This window comes from Giraffa tippelskirchi, chromosome 14, assembly GCF_054371585.1.
Source record: "Giraffa tippelskirchi isolate mGirTip1 chromosome 14, T2T-mGirTip1v1.2.pri, whole genome shotgun sequence".
NCBI lineage: Eukaryota > Metazoa > Chordata > Mammalia > Artiodactyla > Giraffidae > Giraffa > Giraffa tippelskirchi.
In genome coordinates, this window is record NC_137288.1 from 57,901,682 (window position 1) to 57,915,613 (window position 13,932).

The following is a 13,932-nucleotide window of genomic DNA, read 5'->3' on the forward strand; positions in this document are numbered from 1 at the left end:
GACAGGGCTATTGCTTAGGAATCTAGAGTAGGATTAGAGCCCAGGAACTGAAGTTAAGTTTTTTTTTAATTCGATAAATAAAAAATTTGGAAGCAACTGAGATGTTTTTCAATAAGAAAATAGATAAACAGTGGTACATGTATATAATGGAGTATTATTCCATGATTTAAAAAAGTATTGTCATGAATAAATGTCATACAGAAAATATGTATTAAATGTATATTACTAAGTGAAAAAAGTTGGCTTGAAAAGGCTGCATACTGTATGATTCCAAATGTACAGCATTCTGGAAAAAGAAGCCTGGACTGTAAAAAGATCCATTGTTGCCAAGGGCTCTGGGGGAGGAATAGACAAATGAACAGGTGGATCACAAGGGATTTGCAGTGCAGTGAAACTATTTTCTCATGCTACTGTAGTGGTGGACGGATGACATTGCATTTGTCAAAACCCTAAGAACTCTAATGTAAGTCAATGGGCTTTATTAATAGTGAAGTATCACTCTTGGTTCATCAATTGTAACAAATACACCAAACTAATGCAAGATATTAATAGGGCAAACTGTGTGCGTTTTGAGAGGGGAAGGGATGGAACAGGCTGTATTTTCTGCTTAGTTTTCATATAAAGTAACACAATTCTATGAAATAAAGTCTGTTATGAAAACAAGTAAATACTTATTTAAATTTAGAAATTAAAAGCTTGACAAGCACTGAGAATCTTGGAGCTGGAAAATGCTCGTGGTAGTCAAGCTGGAGCCCGTCCTCTCCCCATCAAGAGGTCCTAGGCTGCAGTGGTTGCTGGAATCAGTTTTGAATTTCAGTTTTACTACTGTCTTTGGGCTGCTCTAACAAAATACCATCTGCTCGGTGGCTTGGTGGCACTTATTTCTGATGATTTTGGAGCCTGAGAAGTCAAGACCAAGGCACTGGCTGACTTGATTCTTAGTGAGGGCACTCTTCCTGTCTGGCGGATGGCTCACTTCTTGGTCTGTCCTCACATGGCAGAAAGGAGGCTCTGGTGTCTTTTTCTCCTCTTATAAGGGCACCAATTCCATCATGGGGAACCCACCCTCATGAATTCATCTATACCTAATTACCACCCAGAGCCCCATCTCCATCACATTGGAAGGGTGGTTAGGGCTTCAACATATGAACCTGGGGTGGAGAGAGAAACATTCAGACCATAACAACTACTTATAGCTGTGTGACTCTGGACAGCTTACTTGGCATTTCTGGCCCTTCCCTTGCTCTTTTTAATGTAAAATGGGAAAGATGTATTAGTAGCTGCCATAGAGCAACTCTGGAGATTCAGTGGGACAGTGCATATACACAGCCCAGCACAGTGCCTGTACCTGGTGACAGCTGGGGATTGGGGAGATGCTCTTACCTTGAGAGCAGGCTCACTTATTCTAGGCTTGCTCAGAACCCACGGTGTCAATGTCAAAGACCATGACCCTTGGCCTGTGCAGCTTCTCTTGGAGGCACTGGATTTATCCATCAGTGATTCCAACCAACATCTATTAACATACGTATAATGTGTCAGTCATGCATAGCATGTTAATAGGGGACATGACAAACATAGACAGCATATTAAAAAGCAGAGAGATGACTTTGCTGACAAATGTTTGTCTAGTCAAAGCTATGGGTTTTCCAGTAGTCCTGTATGAATGTGAGAGTTGGACCACAAAGAAGACTGAGTGCCAAAGAATTGATGCTTTTGAACTGTGGTGCTGGAGAAGACTCCTGAGAGTCGCTTGGACTGCAAGGAGATCAAACCAGTCCATCCTAAAGGAAATCAATCCTGAATGTTCATTGGAAGGACTGATGCTGAAGCTGAAGCTCCAATACGTTGGCCACCTGATGCAAAGACTTGACTCATTAAAAAAGACCCTGATGCTGGGAAAGATTGAAGGTGGGAGGAGAAGTGGACAACAGAGGATGAGATGCTTGGATGGCATCACCGACTCAATGGACATTAGTTTGAGCAAGCTCTGGGAGAAGGTGAAAGACAGGGAAGTCTGGCGTGCTGCAGTCCATAGGGTCACACAGAATCAGACACAACTGAGCAACTGAACAACAACAAACAGGAAATGACAGTATTTCAGTAATTACGGGGATTATTGGCATGGAGAAAATGACCATTCGTTGGTGGGAAAGCTTGAAGCTTGTGGAGAAGAACGCGGAAGGGAGAAAGGTGTGTTCAGGAGCCCAGGAACAACTCCTACCTTCCTGACCAGGGTGGCCTCACTTATACCAGACTGCACACTTCACTTGCCATCACTTCAATGGGTTGAGAGGAGATAAGGAAAAGGACAAATGCTAAGAATGAAAAGGGAAAATGAACTGAGCCAATGAGATAAAGAGTGGAGCTGAGAAATTATAAGAATAAAAGGAGGATTAGGGGAATAAAATATTTTAAAATAAGGAATAAGAACAATTAAAGATGCAAAATGATAGCATTTAAAACCCTTTAAAATATTTTAAGAAAGCTTAAAAAATTTAAACTCAGTAAAATAATACAAAACAAAAAGGATATTTTAAAATAGTAATTAATGATAAGAGTAATTAAAATATAGTCTAAAAAGAAAATACAGAAAAACAAGAATTAGGAAAAGATATGAAAACAACATGCAAAATTAACATCAATAACATGAAAGTAAAAAGAGAATGTTAATGACAATGAAAAAGTAAGGGTAAAAGAGATAAAATAAATATTAAGTTTAGAATGCTGAAAAAAGTTATAGTTAAGATAAGTTTCACGGATAATGAAAAGAAAGACAAAACCCAAAGACCTAAAAGATTAAAAATACAAAAGAAGAAATAGGATAAGATTTGAAAAGAGACAATAGTTTAAAGAAATATAGATTAAACATAGCAAAACAAAGTAGGAATATTAAGTTAAAATTAACTATAAAAAGGAAATCCTGAATAATTTTGGGAGAAAACAATAGAAAATAGTCTCCATGGTATTTTTTTATGGAACTCTCTTTTCTCAAAGGGTCGACTAAAAGGAGGCCACTCCTCCAGCAAACACAGCTGGGTTCTTAAGCAGGCATATGATCATAACTCCATTCATAGTCCAAACCCATGACAACTGTATGAGACTATGGATGTAATTCTGATTTTCTGGATTATGGCTAAGAGTAAACTTATTGCAATGGGGCATATAGGGCACAGGGAGGCTGAGATCAGAAGGCATAGATTTTCTTGTATGTCCTAATGAGGTTTCACAATTCCCTAGACTGCTTCAAACTCCAGAACTGAGGATCAGGAACCAGACTGCGGAGACCTGGAATTTAGGCCTGGCCCCAAGATCAGAGTCATTCTCTGGGTGGTCTTTATCTTGTGACACTTCAGATTTTTCTCTTGGTTAAATGACCTTTAAGTCTGCTTATCCCTGGAGAAGAGAGAGAAGTGAAGTGAAAGTTGCTCAGTCGTGTCCGAGTCTTTGCAACCCCATGGACTATACAGTCCATGGAATTCTCCAGGCCAGAATACTGGAGTGGGTAGCCTTTCCCTTCTCCGGGAGATCTTCCCAACCCAGGGATCAAGCCCAGGTCTCTTGCATTGCAGACAGATTTTTTTTACCAGCTGAGCCACCAGGGAAGCCCAAGAATACCAGAGTGGGTAGCCTATTCCTTCTCCAGGGGTTCTTCCCAACCCAGGAATTGAACGTGGGTCGATTCCACTGCAGGTGGATTTGTTACCAGCTGAGCTACCAGGGAAGGAGCTAGTTTTATTCCCATGGGTGTTATCACAATGTTTTACTGCTTGGCATGGAGATGGGGACAAGAAAGTGGGCTGACTTCATTCATTGATTAGATTCCTTCCTCCCAAGAATATTCTTTTTTAAGTACCAATGATATGCCTTGTACTTGACCAAGTGTGCACAGAACCTAAAGAAGGATGAGCCATGGTCCATACTACCTAAGAACTTGGAACTTTCTACATAGTAGTTGTGCAGTCCCTAAGTCATGTCTGACTCTTTCCAACTCCAAGGACTGCAGCATGCCAGGCTTCCTTGTCCTTCACTATCTCCCAGAGCTTGCTCAAATTCATGTCCATTGAGTCGGTGATGTTATCTAACCATCTCATCCTCTGTCACCCTCTTCTCCTTTTGCCTTTAATCTTTCCCAGAATCAGGGTCTTTTCCAATGAGTCATCTCTTTGCATCAGGTGGCCAAAGTATTGGAGCTTCAGCTTCAGCATCAGTCCTTCCAATGAATATTTAGTGTTGATTTACTTTAGGATTGACTGGTTTGATCTCCTTGCTGTCCAAGCAACTCTGAAGAGTCTTCTCCAGCACCACAGTTCAAAAGCATCAATTCTTCAGCACTCAGTCTTCTTTATGGTCCAACTCTCACATCCATACATGACTACAGGAAAAAGCACAATTTTGACTATATGGACTTTTGTCGGCAAAGTGATGTCTCTGCTTTTTAATATACTGTCTAAGTTTGTCATAGCTTTCCTTCCAAGGAGCAAGCATCTTTTAATTTCACGGCTGTAGTCACTGTCCACAGTGATTTTGGAGCCCAAGAAAATAAAATCTGGCACTGCTTCCACTTTTTCCTCTTATATTTGCTATAAAGTGATGGGACTGGATGCCATGATCTTAGTTTGTTGAATGCTGAGTTTCAAGCCAGCTTTTTCAAATACTTAGCATAGAATTTAAAACAAGACAATTAAAGTTAACAAGTATAAACAGAGTGCCTATATGATGGCTAACATGATATTGGAACTAGTGCTTAACTTATCCTTTTTTTAATTAATAGCTTTTAAAGATGGAAATCAGACCTCTCCACCATGACCCATCCATCTTGGATGGCCCCACACGGCATGGCTTAGTTTCATTGAGTTAGACAAGGCTGTGGTCCGTGTGATCAGATTGGCTAGTTTTCTGTGATTATGGTTTCAGTGTGTCTGCCCTCTGATGCCCTCTTGCAACACCTACCATCTTACTTGGGTTTCTCTTACCTTGGACATGGGGTATCTCTTCTCGGCTGCTCCAACAAAGCGCAGCCGCTGCTCCTTACCTTGGACAAGTGGTATCTACTCACGACTGCTCCTCCTAACCTTGAATGTGGAGTAGCTCCTCTCAGCCCTCCTGTGCCTATGCAGCCGCCGCTCCTTGGATGTGGCGTTGCTCCTCTTGGCTGCCACCCCTGACGTCGGACATGGGGTAGCTCCTCTCGGTCGCTCCTGCACTGTCGCAGCCTGGCGCAAAGCAAAAACAATAACCAGTTGTGGATGTAACTGGTGATAGAAGCAAGGTCCGATGTTGTAAAGAGCAATATTGCATAGGAACCTGGAATGTTAGGTCCACAAATCAAGGCAAATTGGAAGTGGTCAAACAGGAGATGGCAAGAGTGAACGCTGACATTCTAGGAATCAGCGAACTAAGATGGGCTGGAATGGGTGAATTTAACTCAGATGACCATTGTATCTACTACTGTGGGCAGGAATCCTTTAGAAGAAATGGAGTAGCCATCATGGTCAACAAAAGAGTCCAAAATGCAGTACTTGGATGCAATCTCAAAAACGACAGAATGATCTCTGTTTGTTTCCAAAGCAAACCATTCAATATCACGGTAATCCAAGCCTATGCACCAACCAGTAATGCTGAAGAAGGTGAAGTTGAATGGTTCTATGAAGACCTACAAGACCTTCTAGAACTAACACCCAAAAAGATGTCCTTTTCATTATAGGGGACTGGAATGCAAAAGCAGGAAGTCAGGAAACACCTGGAGTAACAGGCAAATTTGGCTTTCGAGTACAGAATGAAGCAGGGCAAAGGCTAATAGAGTTCTGCCAAGGGAACGCACTGGTCATAGCAAACAATCTCTTCCAACAACACAAGAGAAGACTCTATATATGGACATCACCAGATAGTCAATACTGAGATCAGATGATTGTATTCTTTGCAGCCAAAGATGGAGAAGCTCTATACAGTCAGCAAAAACAAGACTGGGAGCTGACTGTGGCTCAGATCATGAACTCCTTATTGCCAAATTCAGACTTAAATTGAAGAAAGTAGGGAAAACCACTAGACCATTCAGATATGACCTAAATCAAATCCCTTATGATTATACAGTGGAAGTGAAAAATAGATTTAAGGGGCTAGATCTGATAGACAGAGTGCCTGATGAACTATGGACGGAGGTTCATGACATTGTACAGGAGACAGGGATCAAGACCATCCCCATGGAAAAGAAATACAAAAAAGCAAAATGGCTGTCTGAGGAGGCCTTACAAATAGCTGTTCAAAGGAGAGAAGTGAAAAGCAAAGGAGAAAAGGAAAGATATTCTCATTTGAATGCAGAGTTCCAAAGAATAGCAAGAGAGATAAGAAAGCCTTCCTCAGCAATCATTGCAAAGAAATAGAGGAAAACAACAGAATGGGAAAGACTAGAGATCTCTTCAAGAAAATTAGAAATACCAAGGGAACATTTCATGCAAAGATGGGCTCAATAAAGGACAGAAATGGTATGGACCTAACAGAAGCAGAAGATATTAAGAAGAGGTGGCAAGAATACACAGAAGAACTGTACAAAAAAGATATTCACGACCCAGTTACTCACGATGGTGTGATCACTCACCTAGAGCCAGACATCCTGGAATGTGAAGTCAAGTGGGCCTTAAGAAGCATCATTATGAACAAAGCTAGTGGAGGTGATGGAATTCCAGTTGAGCTATTTCAAGTCCTGAAAGATGATGCTGTGAAAGTGCTGCACTCAATATGCCAGCAAATTTGGAAAACTCAGCAGTGGCCACAGGTCTGGAAAAGGTCAGTTTTCATTCCAATCCCAAAGAAAGGCAATGCCAAAGAATGCTCAAAACACCACACAACTGCACTCATCTCACATGCTAGTAAAGTAATGCTCAAAATTCTCCAAGCAAGGCTTTAGCAATACGTGAACCATGAACTTCCAGATGTTCAAGCTGGATTTAGAAAAGGCAGAGGAACCAGAGATCAAATTACCAATGTCCATTGGATAATCGAAAAAGCAAGAGAGTTCCAGAAAAACATCTATTTCTGCTTTATTGACTATGCCAAAGCCTTTGACTGTGTGAATCACAATAAACTGGAAAATTCTGAAAGAGATGGGAATGCCAGACCACCCGACCTGTCTCTTGAGAAACCTATATGTAGTTCAGGAAGCAACAGTTAGAACTGGACATGGAACAACAGACTGGTTCCAAATAGGGAAAGGAGTACATCAAGGCTGTATATTGTCACCCTGCTTATTTAACTTATATGCAGAGTATATCATGAGCAACGCTAGGCTGGAAGAAGCACAAGCTGGAATCAAGATTGCCGGGAGAAATATCAGTAACTTCAGATACACAGATGACACCACCCTTATGGCAGAAAGTGAAGAGGAACTAAAAAGCCTCTTGATTAAAGTCAAAGAGGAGAGTGAAAAAGTTGGCTTAAGGCTCAACATTCAGAAAACTAAGATCATGGCATCTGGTCCCATCACTTCATGGGAAATAGATGGGGAAACAGTGGAAACAGTGTCAGACTTTATTTTGGGGGGCTCCAAAATCACTGCAGATGGTGATTGCAGCCATGAAATTAAAAGTCGCTTACTCCTTGGAAGGAAAGTTATGACCAACCTAGATAGCATATTTAAAAGCAGAGACATTACTTTGCCAACAAAGGTCCATCTAGTCAAGGCTATGGTTTTTCCAGTGGTCATGTATGGATGTGAGAGTTGGACGGTGAAGAAAGCTGAGTGCCGAAGAATTGATGCTTTTGAACTGTGGTGTTGGAGAAGACTCTTGAGAGTCCCTTGGGCTGCAAAGAGATCCAACCAGTCCATCCTAAAGGAGATCAGTCCTGGGTGTTCATTGGAAGGACTGATGTTGAGGTTGAAACTCCAATACTTTGGCCACCTCATGAGAAGAGTTGACTCATTGGAAAAGACCCTGATGCTGGGTAGGATTGGGGGCAGGAGGAGAAGGGGACGACAGAGGATGAGATGGTTGGATGGCATCACCAATTCGATGGACAGGGGTTTGTGTAGGCTCCAGGAGTTGGTGATGGACAGGGATGCCTGGTGTGCTGCAATTCATGCGGTCACAAAGAGTCGGACATGACTGAGCGACTGAACTGAACTGAAAGATGGAAGTATGGTTGATTTACAACATTGTGTTAGTTTCTGGTGTACAGTGGAACTAGTACCTATTTTACAGGAAATTTCTGGGCAGGCAGAGAGATCCAACAATATAAAATAAGCATGGTACAAAAATTAGGAGGTAAAGCCCAGTTTGCCTTCATCTAGTAATGAATGAATAACTGAATAGACGTTAGCCGAGGGAAGGAGAGGAAGGAAGGAAGAAAGTGGAGGGAAATGTGTGGAGGCAAGGATCTAGGTTGGAGAGAATGGAAGGAGGAGTGGACAGCATGAGGGGACTAGAAAAGGGGCAGCTGTTTATGCATAAGCCGTAGATTTGCAAAGGGTGATTCATTAGGCACCCATAGGCAGACTCTATGCCCTTAGAACTGCATTAAGTTTATACCCTGGACATAATTTGCCTGGAACAACAAAAATAAGATTTGCTTGGTTTCTTCCGCACTCTGTATTCTGCACCAAGGATGGGAGTGTGGGGAGCAGGCAGGGAGAAGAGTCTGGGAAGCACACAGAAGTCTAGGTGTTAAAAAACTACACCAAACCAAACAAAATCTGCTGCTGCTGCTGCTAAGTCACTTCAGTCATGTCCTACTCTGTGCGACCCCACAGACGGCAGTCCACCAGGCTCCTCCATCCCTGGGATTCTCCAGGGAAGAATACTGAAGTGGGTTGCCATGTCCTTCTCTGAAAACAAAGTCTAGGTGTTACTTAAGAACTTCAAAAGTGACTGACACACAGGGAAAGGAGGCTGAAAGGCAGAGGGGGAGTGCTGTGGATGAAAGACCATAGCCACCACCAGGTGAGTCGGCTTCAGGTGACAGATGCTCTCCTTTGCTTCTCACAGCGAAGACCCCAGGATGGGAAGGGCAAGAAGGAGGAGGGAGAGGAGTCAGACACCGACGAGAAATGCACGATCTGCCTGTCTCTGCTGGAGGATGGAGAAGATGTGAGGTAGGAGTGTGGCCCCTGGAGTCCCCCATCCTCCTTCCTGGGGCTGACCCAGTCCTCTGCCGTGTGTCAGGGTGGGAGGAGTGCTTGCTTGTTTGCCTGTGCACGTGCGTGAGTGTGGGAGAGTCTGCAGTGTGCTCGTGGTGGTCCTAGGAAGGTGGAGTGTGGAACATTCTGGATGCGTAGTGCCCATTGTGTGGACTCCCGGACACCAAGCTAAGAGTGCAGAGGGACATTTGGCCTGGATGGATCTCACATTAAGTCCTGGCTTCAAGTTGGAGGGCCAGGAGGAGGGGGGTCTTGGGGCTCTCCTTCCTGTCATGCATTCCCATCCCAGCCGCAAGCTCACTCCATGGCAGGGCCCCCAAGACCCTTTGGGTGTGAGTCTCCTGGTCCCTGGAGTAGTCGGTTTTCCTCGGCTCCTGGCGCAGCCCGGGACCCTTCCCGTTGACCACTGCTCCCACTTACCCTTCCCTCTTCCAGGCGCCTCCCCTGTATGCATCTCTTTCATCAACTGTGTGTGGACCAGTGGCTCGCCATGAGCAAGAAATGCCCCATCTGCCGAGTGGACATTGAGACACAACTGGGAGCCGACAGCTGAGGGAGGAATCAGCCAGTGGACACCCCATTTTCCTTCACCAGGTCCCCCCACGGCCATAGCCCTTGCAGCCAAACTTTGCCTTCTGAGCCATTTGACGTAGAGGAAAAGCCTGCAAGCACATTTTTGTGGAAAGAGGAGTTGGTGGTAATCCCTATCCGAGGAAAGGAGGGGGTGGGGGGAGCCCCGCCCATCCAGAGTGGTGACTGCCCCGTCCGTCCATCCGTCCATCCATCCGCCTGCTGCGAGGGAGGGAGGGAGCTGGCGATTCCCGGAGCAGGGGTGGGAAGGGGGGGCCACGCTGCTGAGAGTCTAGAGGCGGTCCTGCAGGTCCCAGCTGACAGCCCGGCCCCTCGATCCTGTCCTTCAAAGGATTGTATATATACCTCTCGACCACGTAGAAACCATGTAGGGGTCTCTAGCTATTTCTGTGGATGGCAGCCACAGCATGTTAGCTTCAGAAAAAAAATGTCGTGTGTGGTGCTCCAGTCATCTGTGGTGGACATGTCGCTGTTACCGAATCCGCACCAAATACTTCTCATTGAGTTTCTTGTTTTGGTGCCTGACTGAACCAACCAACGACAGCCCAAAATCTTCCCGTCTTTGCGAGAGAAAAGAAAAAAAAAAAAACAATGAATCAAAGGTGAAAGAAAAAAAAAGAGCCAAATTCTGTTTACGGTGAAAAAGGATGATTTTTTTTTTTTTCACCCAGGTTGGGAGGCGGGAGGGGGTCCTGATTTTGTTTTCGTTTTTTTCTTGGCTTTTCTTTTTCTCATGTTTACAAGCGCACGGAGCGAGCATGGAGGGGGCATCTGAGAAGGGGTGGGGGACTGGAGACGGAGCAGATGGGGGCCTTAGATGGGCCTCTCGGGCTCAGCTGGGCTTGGGAAGGCAGCTTTGAGTGGGTGAAATGCATAAATCTGTCTTGAAGGAGGGCTCCTCAATTCCAGAGCCCATCTACTTAGCTTCAGCCATCCCTCACCCCCTCCCAGTTCCACACTGAACCTGCAGGGGTTCAACTAGAGCTGCCCCAGGCTCCTTGGAGCCAGGATAGCCCTACTCACGCCAGCTTTTTCCTTTGGCTGTGCTCAGACCCTGCCACAAAGAGGCAATGTGGCCACTGCCTCCCTAATGCAAAGAATTAATCAGATGTTAAAGATCAAGTAGCACAGGCGACGGACACTTAGTCTTGGCCAACGTGCTCTCCGCTAGCATGCGCAGGCTGAGGTCAAACATGTGGACCTTGAGGAGGACCTTGAGCTTCTTCGGAGATGTCTCAAATCCTGATCCAGTCCCTCAGAGAGGACCCTGGCCCTGACAGCACCTTGGTGGGTTTGGCAGGCCCTGTGTCCCTCGTCTCTAGCTCTTTCTCTGACTCTCTCATAACCTTGGGCAAGTCTCTTTTTCTGTGCCTCAGTTTCCTTCTTCTTACAGTGGGGAGAAGCAACAGTGCATCCCAGCTTCCACTTCCTCTACCTCACCGAGGTGTTGCGAGGAGTACGACTATCTGCCCAACGAATTCTGTGCCCTCTCCTGGGAACCTCCTTGGGGTCGAGGGATAGGGTGGTGGGAGACAAGACCTGGAAGTTCCAAGTGACATCATACCTGGACTATAAGCTACCCGAGGCCAGGATGTTGCCTCCCTGGCTGCTGTCTTTCTGAACTGCTCCACGTTTTTTTTTTTCTTTCTGAATTTCAAAGGGAGCAGAGAGAAAGGAGGGCAGGAGAATGGAGATGGGAGAGTCCACCAACTTCCAAGCCCAAGCCAACTTTCTTTGTCCATATGTGGAAAATACCAACTCAGCTGGAATTCTGCTCCCTTCCTCTGCCCCTGCCTCTGGCTCCTTCTCTCCCTCATGTGTACTGCCCTTCAAGCCTCCCCCTTCCCTTACTTACACCATGCCCCAGTCTCAATGCCTTTATATCAGTGAGATAGGACTAAGGGGGACAGATATTTATCACATATATGAAGATCATCCTTAAGGTTATGAAGATTTGAGTCTGCATTGTTGCTGCAAAGGGTAAAACCAGGATCAATGAGTGAAAATGATGGGGAGGCAGATTTTGGCTTGAGATGGAACCTTCTGGAACATGTGGGGCTGTCAGGTAGAGGGACGCAGCTCTGGACACCTGCAGGCAGAGAGCAGGGGTCATGGCTTCTGGTAGGAGGGATCCTCGAGGATCTCACTCAGACCAAGGCCGTGTATCCTGAGTGCTGCCAGCACAGGTGCTGGGAGAGACAGCAACGAGGAAGGCAGCATCCTGGGAAAGACAGCAGCCAGGGAGGCAGCATCCTGGCCTCCGGGAGCTTACAGTCCAGGTGGGGGCCAGGGTGATAGTGCAGGCTGACTAGTCTGATTCAAGGTTAATGGTCTGGGCATGGTCCCATTCGGTGGCTCCAGTGTGTGAACCTGGTGGCTCCAGTGTGTGAACCTGGTCTCCAGGGCCAGTGGCTAGAGATCCCACGAGTGGGAAAGCACTTGTCAGGATTTTGGACAGAGCTAGTAATAGTAGCCCCAGGAAGTTGGGAACTTCACCCCTTACCCTGCTTTGACCGGAGGTGAGTGGGGCGGTCCAGGGAAGGTCACTGCCCATTTACTTAGTCTTTGTTCTTGCCTCCGAGGCTGGTTTGAAAGGCCAGCAGGTGGGGGGCTGGTGGGGAGCTTGTGTCTGGCTTCTGTCCAGGCTCTTCACTGACAACATGGTAGCTCTAGAACCTGCCCTCTGCTCTCGGGGCCTCAGCTTCCTCAGCTGCCCACAAGGAGCTTACATTGGATGCTTGCTAAATTTCCCTCCAATGCTCACATTCTCTGATCCTCCCTAACATCAACACACTTTTTCAAGTCGGGAGAGCTGTGTGCCCACTGAGCTGTTAACAACAATTCTCCCCAGGGGCACCAACATCTATATCACAGGCTGAGAGTGGGACAAGTCCCCTTCTCCCCCCCCCCTTCTCTGCAGGCCCCCAGGCTAACATGAGGCACTAACTGTGGTGAGGACCACCCAGAGGGGAGAGGTCAGAGCTGGTTTGGGGGTAGATCCTAGAGCCCACCCCCACGCCCATCTCTCTGGGGCTCTCCTACCCTGCAGATGGGCACCTCCCAGACCCGCAGAGGGGTGAGAAGTGTGAGAAGTGAGGAGAGGGGGTCTGTGTGTCTCCTCCCTCGAAGCGCCCTCCCTTCCGCACCCCCATGGTCCAGGAGCCTGGGAAGACTGGAGAAGAGGCAGGTTTGGGCCTCAGCATCTCACACTCACCACCTCTGGGAGGGGAGACCCCCGGTCGTCCTCCCGCTCAACTCAAGGGACTCAGACCCTTTCTTGACCGAGACGCATGAGTGCCTTCTGGGGCGACAGCGGCCCCAGGATTCCAGTTGGGCCTCCAACCACAATGCAGCCCGGGCCGCCGGGAGGCCAACCCACGAACCAACCCCACGAAGTCCGGCCACCCGGCGCGGCGCGGCGCTGCGGGCGCGGGGCCCAGGCGGCTCCTCCCGCCGGCCCCGCCCAGCCCTCGCCCCTCACCTGTGGCGGGACTCCGAGCTCCTCTTCTGTAAATCTTTCCAGCCTCCGTGCAAGTATTCTTAACTCTTTACGCCTAATGAACAAGCACAGTTTTTTCAATGGTGAAGAAAAAGCACCAGATTTTTTTTTTTCTTCCTGAAGAAATCCCCCCCCTCCCAGCTCCCCGCCTGCCGGCGGGACAGACACTCCCCTCGTGGGGCTGTAGCAACGTCTGTCAGGTCCTCCCCTCGTGTCTCATCTCCTGCGCGCGCGTAGAGCAAATGCTAGAGCGATTTCAGCTGATAGAAAAACATGAAAAAAAAAAAACCACAAAAAACATGGCACGTTGCTAGTTTACAGGGTTTTGTGAGTTTAAATGCCTTATATTTAACAATCATAATTTATGACTAACTTGTAGATATCGTGGGTTCTTATTTAATTATTTTTATAGTTGTTTTGCATTTTTATTATAATTTATTTATTTAGAAAGGATACTAATTTTTTTTATTACTCCTATTACCTCATTTTGGCGTTGTTTCTGGGAGTGGAATGCTTTGCATGCATTGGTACGATGACAAACAACTACGAATACAAAAAAAAAAAAATACATAAAAATTCTGCAAACTTTATTTCGTCCAAACTATCAGGGTGTGTGATTGCAAGCTGTCCTACTGTGGTGCTGGCCTCTTTGGATACATTCCATACGAAATGCAAACCTTTGATTCTGTATGCTGTGATCCTAGTGAAAAAC

General features: G+C 46.2%; 1 protein-coding gene and 1 long non-coding RNA gene across 4 annotated transcripts in view; both read left to right on the forward strand.

Moving 5' to 3' along the window:
• Positions 1-9,799, forward strand: part of ARK2C (arkadia (RNF111) C-terminal like ring finger ubiquitin ligase 2C) — a 110,048-nt gene extending 100,249 nt beyond the window's left edge. For all 3 annotated transcript variants that reach the window (XM_081563354.1, XM_081563353.1, XM_081563355.1), the window contains 2 exons: positions 8,979-9,085; positions 9,566-9,799. In XM_081563354.1, coding sequence (XP_081419480.1) covers positions 8,979-9,085; positions 9,566-9,683 — 225 coding nt within the window. In that variant the 3' untranslated portion in view covers positions 9,684-9,799. The remainder of the gene's footprint in view (positions 1-8,978; positions 9,086-9,565) is intronic.
• A 291-nt stretch (positions 9,800-10,090) lies between these two features.
• LOC145534948 (uncharacterized) lies at positions 10,091-13,796 on the forward strand. The gene is made up of 2 exons (XR_014075102.1): positions 10,091-11,273; positions 11,963-13,796. It is a non-coding gene; the product is annotated as an uncharacterized LOC145534948 (long non-coding RNA).
• The last annotated feature ends 136 nt before the right edge of the window (positions 13,797-13,932 follow it).